General features: G+C 45.7%; 1 protein-coding gene across 1 annotated transcript in view; it reads right to left on the bottom strand.

Moving 5' to 3' along the window:
* Positions 1 to 8,973, bottom strand: part of LOC143961023 (neurogenic locus notch homolog protein 1-like) — a 45,168-nt gene extending 36,195 nt beyond the window's left edge. Inside the window, exon 1 of the mRNA XM_077470145.1 lies at positions 8,632 to 8,973. Within this exon, the coding sequence (XP_077326271.1) occupies positions 8,632 to 8,770 (139 nt within the window). The 5' untranslated portion in view covers positions 8,771 to 8,973. The remainder of the gene's footprint in view (positions 1 to 8,631) is intronic.
* Between the last annotated feature and the right edge of the window lie 1,027 nt (positions 8,974 to 10,000).

Raw genomic sequence — 10,000 nt, 5'->3', positions numbered from 1 at the left:
CAAATGCAAGATCTGCTTGGATCTCAGAATGCGTGTAGAAGGTCGGTCAGTCATTTTGAAACAGCAGTTAACCGTCTGCAGTCAAACAACTTGAAAAAAGAAAAAGGCAGCTGGTTTTTGCAAGCTTGCAGATTACAGATCTTGCAGGAATAGATAAAAAAAAAAAAAAAAGGAAGGCAGGTACATATGCTTGATTTCACTTCTCTCGTCATGAAAGAGGCCAGAAAAGACCGGAAGGAAAAGGGTCAAATGAGATTTCAGGGAGACCACAGGCAAGGGCTGCAGGTGCTGGGGAGAGCACTGGCGGGGGCCGCAGGGGCCCTGGGGAGAGCCCTGGAGGGGGCCGCAGGGGCCCTGGGGAGAGCCCTGGAGGGGGCCGCAGGGGCCCTGGGGAGAGCCCTGGAGGGGGCCGCAGGGGCCCTGGGGAGAGCCCTGGAGGGGGCCGCAGGGGCCCTGGGGAGAGCCCTGGAGGGGGCCCTGGGGAGAGCCCTGGAGGGGGCCCTGGGGAGAGCCCTGGAGGGGGCCCTGGGGAGAGCCCTGGAGGGGGCCCTGGGGAGAGCCCTGGAGGGGGCCCTGGGGAGAGCCCTGGAGGGGGCCGCAGGGGCCCTGGGGAGAGCCCTGGTAGAGGTGGCAACTCGCTGGGCACAAATTAGCAGTGTGCAAGAGTTAGGCACACACTGCAACATATCCATGTGCTGCAAATTCAGCCTTTACTTTCAATAATTCTCCTCCTCACCCCTATTGTACTAAAAAAGTTTTATGGATGGTTTTTAACAGGATGAAAAATCTCTGATCGATGTTATAGACCAGGGGTGCCCAACAAGTGGCCCGGGGGCCACATGTGGCCCGCGGAGCCCTCTGATGTGGCCCGCAACCTCCTGCTCTGGGAGATAATAGAAAGAATACTGTTATTAAAAGTCAGTTTATTACTAAAATCACAGTGTAATATAATAGAATCCTATTGCAAACTGAAGGAAAGCCAAAGGTACACTGCGTTGCACACGTGGTGCGCGTAAACCGCAGCGCATCAGTGTGAAAGCAGCCTTGGACCCCTTTCACATGGTCAGTCCAACAGTCCGAACAATTGGACCCTCCATTCATTCCTAAGTAGCGGCAGACATAAACTGACTTGTGTTCTACCTCCAATACGATCCGCTAAAAAGTATTGTGGGCTGCATCCGTGTCCACTCTCAAAATGCAGAGTGGACACAGACATGCCATCCACCCACTCCGCTCATTGTGGCCCGCGACCGGTTTACCAAGTCGCTTAAGTGGCCCTCACTCTTCAAAAGGTTGGGCGCCCCTGTTATAGACATTTGATGCTTTGGAAAGCCAATTCCCTCACATTCCTACAGATTATCACAATCCAATTATGCAAGAAACTGCCAGTTTCTGCACAGTTCATGATTATTTCCAATATACAGGCCAATTTGCCTGCAATTTAGCTTCACTTTTTGTATAAAAACGTTAAAGGAAACTTGTCAAACCCTTCCCTGGCTCAACTATGGATCCCATCCAGCACTGGAGATGACCATTGATGGAAGTGATGGTGACTGCAGGCCGTACACTGTAGGAAGCATCACTTACATCAACAGGCCTGACCAGATCCGGCACTGCTTGGAGGACTGACAATGAGGTCCTCCCACGCTGGATGAAATCCTAAATCTCATTAGTAAAGTTCTGACAGATTCCCCTAGCGATTCAATCTGCAATGCTTCTTGCAGTCATGGAAATGAAGACGCTTGAACGCAGTAATGAAACTTGATGGAGGCAACTTGTGCCAGTCAGTTTCACTGGAACACACAGGCAGGTCCTCCGCTAAATCGCAGCTTAGCCATTCAAGGAAATGCTTCTCACCACTCTAAACGGGGCGTAAATCACCTCTAAAACAACAACCTTTTCTAAAATGGGACATAACTGGCGTCTTTCATTTGTGTATGCCATTTCTGTGCTGTTTACACTTTACACAAGACTTGTAGCACAGTTGTTGTTACTAGAACCAGTCTAAAATTCTTTCTAAGCTGCTAAAACAACTATGCGATTAACTCACCACCCCCCCCCCCCCAGCTCTGCTAGACGGGAAAAGGGATACGATATATATCTAGTATGTCCAGGGCTGGGTGGCCTGCTGCACCCAAGCTTGAGAGGAGCTACAGGTATTTGGGCACTTGTAGTCAGTGCCAGGACAATGTCATCTAGAGCTAAGGGTGAACATGCCAATCTGCGCCCACCCCAAGATGTAGGAGCATTATGTGTCATCAAGTCCCTCACCCCACTAAAAAAAAAAAAAAAATTATATAATATACATATTATGAATATATATATATATATATATATATATATATATATATTTATTATAATATATATTAATTATTATTATTATATTATTTATTTCAATAATAAAATCTGCATGCTTACCCCCCTAAGAAGAAATCCCCCCTCCTCCTAGAACAAATCTGCCCTCCTGCTTAAATTCACCCTCCCAGCACAAATCTTTGCCCTCCTCATCCCCCAAATCCTCCCAGCACAAATCCCCCCCCCCCTTTAAAAAAATAAATAAATAAATACACACCCTTTGTACTACAGATCCTCTACCATTCAAATTTCACCTCCAAGTATACATCCTCTACCCCCTACCACCCAAACTCCAAAATTCCCCTCCCAGCACAAATACACCCCCCCCCCCCTTCTAGCACAAATCCTACTCCCAAAAAATGTCCCCTCCTAGCACAAATATCTCCCGATCATCCCTGCCAGTAAACATCCCCCCCCCTCCAAAATAAATAAAATTTCCCTCTACCATATCCCCTCTTCTAGCCCAAACCCCCCCCCCCCCCCACACACCCCACCCTCAAACTCAAACCAGCCTATACCACCACTCCTAGCACACCTCTCACCCCACATATTTTATAAATTTTACTTCCTGGAATAATTCTTACTCCCAGCCACCCCCAATTTCCCCGCCCCCCCCCCAAATCTAATCCCCTCCCTCAATCTCCTTGAAGTGCACCCCTACCTCACATGATACCACAGTGCCCAGGGCAGCCATCCCTCTTGCTCACCCCTTGTCCCAGCCTTGCTTGTGGTTCTTCCAACACTGAAGATTCTCAGTCAGCAAGGCACTTCTCTTACGTTTTCATATTCTACAAAGCAATCCAGCCAAAAATCAGCCCAAAACCCAACTTTCTTCTCCAACTTCACTGACTTTCTAATCTTGGCTTGGACAGTTACATACCTGCCCGAATGGCATAAAAAGAAAATTAAAAAAAAAAAAAGTATGGTGGTGAATGCTAAACATGCGATTCTGTACATTTTCCCCCTTATTGCACAAACCTGTAAGATACTTTTTTTTAAAACTTGTGGCCTGACCACTAGGGGAGCCATTCCATTACAAATCACACGATTAGACAAGTCAGCATGGAAGCTTCAAAATCGCTCTATGAACACTATTTAAGGGAAATGGAGCCAGACTGGATTCCGTGCAGTTAAGTGTGCTACAGGATGCATGAAGACAAAAGTCAGCAAAAATGGCTCGTTAGATAGTAATGAGTATATTCTCAATTTCGGTTTTGTCTAGAGTCACCATGACTAGAAGCGAAAGCTTGTGAATGTCAGTACAGGGGGGGGCGGGCGATTTCTCGTCACCAGACAAAAAATAAAAAAAAAGCAGAAGTCGTGGTGTCCCCTTATCTCACTGCGGGTCATAAGAGACAGCACAGGAACCCTCATAGTGGAGCAGACAGACAATGCTCATCCCATCTGTGCTCATACTGACACAAGGCCAAGTGATATGAAGCATTATTACCTGTCCAAAACCAGCCAATGACAAGCTTTCGCTTTGATATCTAAAAAGTTACCTAGTTAATATATCACTGACATATTCTGCAGCATTGTACAGAGAACACTGAGCTACTGTCATTCTTTCTTTCCGGAACTGAGCTTATGCAATGATGTGTAAGCACTGCTAGGTCCAACAGTACTTCTGAGCCCCCTTCAGGAGGCGTGTCCCTGACAGCCTGGGCTTACAGGAAGTGGGCATAGGTGTGCACCCCCAAAAGGTCAAACACACAGCCTCAGCTGCGCAGGTCACTAGAGGGGAAGTGCTGTGTGCGGCTTCCTGTTCATTTCTAAACGGAAGCCTAGCAAACGCAGTTTACTATGCTTCAGTTATGAATGAACACGGTATGATCATTTAGAAAAGAACGGTACTGGTGAATGACATATGTAATAGCCTCTTCTCCCACTCTCCATCCTGAAACAGCCCCTGTAGGGGCCGGTGGGAGAGGAGGGGAGCCAGCAGCACTGTGGTGGGGGGGGGGGGGCCTCAACACTAGGGAAGCCTGGGCAGTAGGGGGAATCAACACTGCATGTAATGATTAGGGTGTGCTCAAGCACACCTGGCACACCCCATGTGCACGCTTATGAAAGCGGGTTGTATGGAACTGGCTGTCATTCAAGCCAAAACAGGTCTAGAATTTGCAATTATATGGGGGTCAGTGCTGGAGAGGAAGTGAGAATTGCAGCATAAAAACTTTTATCCAAAAAAAAAAAAAAAAAAGTTCAGGTATAAATACCTCTGGCATAATTTGCAGTGCTGTACAGAGAACACTGAACCATTCACATCAGTCTTTGCACTAGGGGGGAGTTTACACCTGCTACATATTATATAGCTCTGACACATTCTACAGGTCTGTATAGACAGCAGCCAGTCACGCCAGCCCAACATTTGATTATGGATCGTGCCCAAAAGCTGGACTAAAGCAGGGGGTCTTCAAACTATTTCCCTCTAGTTGTTCAGGAACTACAATTCCGTCATGCCTATGAATGTCAGAGTGTTACAATGCCTCATGGGATGTGTAGTTCCGCAACAGCTGGAGGGCCGTAGTTTGAAGATTCCTGGACTAAAAAGGACCAGCATTCAGAAATTCTTTAGCACATTCTGGGCCTTCGAATAAATTGCCTGAATGCAGAACTGTCTAGCCCAAAGCAAGAGCATTTCTATCATATGTCTTAGTGCAAGTTTGAGAAAGAATTGGGGCCACAACCACCTGCTATCACCCAAAAAGAGTCAATTCTGTGTATCAGCCCCACTGTGTGATCAATACATTAGATCAGGGTTTCTCAACCAGGGTTCCTCCAATGGTTGCTAGGGGTTCCTTGAGCAATGACCAATTTTTGCCTCTAAGATAACTTCCCACTGACACCAATGATCTTTTTAGCTATTTGTAGGGGGGGGGGGAATTCTTCCCCAAGACCACAAATGTAAGGAACACTCTTCCACTGACCATCACATCAATGTATCAGGAGTTGTAGAAATAGCCATTTTACAGGGGTTCCCCGAGACCGAAAGGTTATTTCAAGGGTTCCTCCGTGTTGAAAAGGTTGAGAAAGTCTACATTAGATGAACGCACAGCGCTGCATTCACACGGAACAATCCTTCAACGTTTCCAAGTTGACCTTTCCATTACATGCTGGCTTCTTAGCCTCATATTCCATGGGTGCTCAACCTGTGGCCCTGTGGTATGGAACTACAAATCCCATCATGCCTCTGACTTTGGGAGTCCAGCATTGTAATGGCCTCATGGGACTTGTAGTTCCTGCAACAGCTGGAGGGCCACAGGTTGAGCACCCATGCGAGTCTAACCAATGGTCTTTTGTCACAGTCGCCAAGTATTTGTTAATGGGCGATCAACAAGTACAGTTTCCTTACAATGGCCAATCCAGTATTTGCGGTGTTTAAAATGACATGGCACCAACATAAGCCACAGTGCTGTAAAAAGACACACACAGAGCCCCACCAATCAGAAATATCACCGTCTCCACCAAACGTGAATTCGATTCTGGTCCGTTATTAAAGTCAAAGCAAGAATTACCAAATACTAGAGAGTGTGTTGTGCAATGTGTCTCCATAACATCACACCGGAGGCCTGTGATCCCAAGAACACCAGGGGGTTAACCCTGAAGGGGGGGGGGGGGGGGGGGGCTGTGGTAGGGCAAGTGGTTGTAAACCTCGGCACAATGCCAACCCTGAATACTACGGCAGATATAAATAACAAAGACTCAAGAGTGGCTTTTCATTGTTGACACAACTAATAAAGACATGCAGAACGAGTCAATATTTCAAAGTTTTAAAGACAACAAAGAGACGCAACGTTAGGGATACATGCACCTGCTCACAAAAAGGGGGTGCAACCACCCTACCGAGCCCATGCATGCTCTGCTAAAGCCTGCCAGGCATGCACACACTTGTAGTTCTCCAGCATATTGCTTTAAAAGAACATAGAGTTAATTTCAGAAAATAATTTGTCTGTTATATTTTGAACAGATTCAGCTGCTCCGCGATAGCTGCAGGCCACAACGGTGATTTTTGTTCCTAGAAGCTGCTTAGGACTCTTACGAGTAGATCAGGGCCAGATACAGCCACAGGCCAGCCTGCTGACCCGACTTATGTTTTCTACACTTTATCATAGTCAAAAAACAAAAAACATCCTTGGACAAGACAACCCTAGACCTGAACTGACTTCTGGCTCTGTAGTTAACATAACTGTGTCCACTCCTAACTTAAAGGGCCAGTTCACCCAGATCAGGCATTTCAGTTATGGAAGGGGTAGCAGTAGATTGGATCAAAATCGATTTTGGGGTTCTAGCAGCTGCAGCATCTACAGCAGTGGTTCTCAACCTCAAGTAACCCCCCCCCCCCCAACAGGCCATGTTTGCAGGTTTTCCCTTCATCTTGCACAGAGAAATTCCCAAAACATGGCCTGTCGGGGGTACTTGAGGACTGAGGTTGAGAAGAACCACTGCTCTACAGAACCCTCCTCCATAACAAAGAATGGAGAAATGTCATCAGCACACCAAGGATCCCTCAGAAGGGTCCAAAGCTTTATTCAGATGGCCACAAGGTACACATACCGGCAACAAAGAGGTACATGAAAAGTCAGGTGCATGGGAGGTGGAGAGTCAGGTGAAGAGATCTCACTGCAAGAGTCCCTCAAGACACAAGGCAGTGGATCTGCTCCACCATCAGTGTGCCAATTTACAATCACTGGGTACAGGGCCGGGACAAGGGGTGGGCAGGAGGGGGCGGCTGCCCCTGGCGCAATGGTTTATTGCAGGGGTAGGGGGCACCCTGACCCTAACCCTAAGGGAAAGGGGGGCACAGTTTGGCATCTTTGCCCTGGATGACCTTGTCCCGCCGCTGACTGGGTAAACCATCAGAGTGCGTTCGTAAGCCTCATCCCTGTATGAACGATCCACCTGAACCCTGGGACTCCCCAAAACAAACTTCTCTAAGGGCTCCTGGACACAGTCTGACACCCCCCCCCCCCCCCAAATGTCTGTTCCACAAACTTAGTCAGCGACCTACGTGAAACACAACGAAAGCAGCACACGACGCAACCACAAGTCTCCTTCCGAGTGCTGTACTTTCCACTCCATCTCAGCCAGTCAGTGCTGAAAGTCTCAACCCCTCCAACATGAGGTACAGGACAGAAAACCACAGGCAGACATGTCTTCCAACTATAATGAAAAAGGACCCAAAAGGGAAGAAATCTGCCAACATGAGAGGACACGGGGACCACTGGATGCTGCACAGGTCCTCAGATCATCATCAGCCTTGCAGTAAAAGTAGTAGTAGATACCCAGAAGGAGGTCCCAGCAAAGGTAAAATGGCCATCGAGCTCTGATAAGACTACAGATGGCCCCACACACTATACAATCTGAATGAACAATCTCTTTCAGATTTGCCAGAACTTTGTGATAGGAGGGCACACCTAAACAGATATAACGTGCATCCAATCAGGCAGGTCCTTGCCCAACATAGCTGATGATGGTATGGTCAGTAGCGGGACAAGGCCATCCAAAGCCCAGGGCAAACCTGCCAAATTGCGTGCCCCCCCCCCCCCCCAAAAAATAAAAAAATATTGCCACTCTACAATATTACTTTTATAGCACAAACCCCCAAAATCCCCCCTTCTAGCACAAATCATCTCCCATCCCTCTTCCCAACACAAATCACCCCAAATCACCACTCCTAGCACACCTCCCAAATTTGCCCTCCTAGAACAATCCTTACCCCCTGACACCCCCCCCCCCCCCAGACTCCCTTTCCTAACAAAAATACCCCTTCCCCCCAGCCACCTTGTGGTGCCCCCCCTATCTCACATGTTACCACAGTGCCCAGGGCAGCCGTCCCTCCTGCCCACCCCTTGCCCCGGCCCTGGGTATGGTGTATGGTCAGCTCCTGATGGACCAACTTCATCCGTTTTCTGCAGGTAAGTGTAACTAATAAGACTGAAATCAGGGAAGAGATTTTATATTTGGGTAAGATAGAGATTTACACATTCGATATGAATACACACAGATGAAGCGAATATCTAAGAAGCCCCCCGGCCGCAGTGCGCCCCCCTCCATCTCACACAGCGCCCGATCACATGTTGCCACTTTGTAACTATTATTTACAAACAACTAGAAAATGTTTCCAAATCCTCCATCAAACTTCTACAAAGTAGCTCATCCTCATCCTCCTCCTCCTCCTCGGGGTTCACGTCCCACAGACATGTTACAACATCAGCACAACGGTCACCCAGCATCAGGATTGCTAGCTCTTGGGTCCAGGCTTCTTAGCCATACCTTGTGTTTGGAGGACAGCCAGTGATAGCAGCAGCAGCGATCCCGCAATGTGACCCATTCCTCCTCCTGGTAGCATTAGGGTGACATAGGTGCCCAGTGTATCCAGCAGCAGCAGCACGACCCCCGATCCCCCCACCATCCACACACAATCCAACCCAGGCGCTCCTCTTCTCTCTCTACTTCCAATGTCTCCAGCCACAGTCCAGCTCGGATCCCTCCGCTCTATCGCTCTCTATCGCTCTCTCTCGTCCAGCGCTCAGCAGGTGAATGGAGCGGCAGGCAGCTGTGCGGGCAGGCTGTGTGCGCGCTGCGTCCCGTCTGCTTCCGCCAGCAGAGAGAGGGGGAGGAGGGACTACTTCCCCTGAAAGTTCAGAAAAGAAAGTTTTGGTGCGCTGTGTGCAGGCGGAGGGATCCGGAGGGCTCATTAGCATGTGAATGGGAGTGTGGAGGGCAGTCGCCAGGCAGCTGCTTGTGGGCATCTTGGTGGCTTTTGTCTTGTAAGAGGGGGAGGGGAGGGGGTGTGTGGAGTGCAGCACAGCTTCTGGGGGCACAGTGTGGGCTGAGGACAGCTGACCTCCTCCCATCGTGTCCTAAACTGGGGGGACACCGAGGTCCTGGGGTGTCTTTTGTATCAGCAGATCGATACATGTGTTCTGGAGCTTTGTAGGGGTGCAGATCATTTTTTTGTTGTTGATATTTTAATAATTTATATATTAAATATAATTTATTAATATATTTAAATAATACGATTTATATAATGTTATGTAACTTGTAAATTTATTTATACTATTTTATTTCATAATATTATTAGATTTTTTTTAAAATTATTATTATTCAGGATTTATAATACATTTATTTGTAATATTTTATATAACTTATATTTATATTTTATATAACTTGTAAATAATATTTATAGTATTTTAAATAACTTATAAATATTGATTTATATTTTTAAATAAAATATATTTAATTATAATATTTTATTAATATATTTAAATATAATATTTTATATAAAATAGGCATACTATTTATAATATTTTATATAATTTATATTTTAAATAACTTATAAATATTTATTGATTTATATTTGTAAATAACAAAATATATTTAATTATATTTTATTAATATATTTAAATATTTTATATAACATACGTATAATATTTATAATATTTTATATAACTTGTATTTATATTTTATATAACTTGTAAATAATATTTATAGTATTTTAAATAACTTATAAATATTGATTTATATTTTTAAATAAAATATATTTATAATATTTTATTAATTTTTTAAATATAATATTTTATATAACATAGGCATACTATTTATAATATTTTATATAATTTATATTTTAAATAACTTTTAT

This window comes from Lithobates pipiens, unplaced genomic scaffold (genome assembly GCF_037356315.1).
Source record: "Lithobates pipiens isolate NorthernLeopardFrog02 unplaced genomic scaffold, aLitPip1_a1.2 Scaffold_11, whole genome shotgun sequence".
In the NCBI taxonomy this organism is placed as follows: domain Eukaryota; kingdom Metazoa; phylum Chordata; class Amphibia; order Anura; family Ranidae; genus Lithobates; species Lithobates pipiens.
The sequence above is the reverse complement of the archived record's forward strand: the minus strand, read 5'-3'. Positions and strand labels throughout refer to the sequence as shown.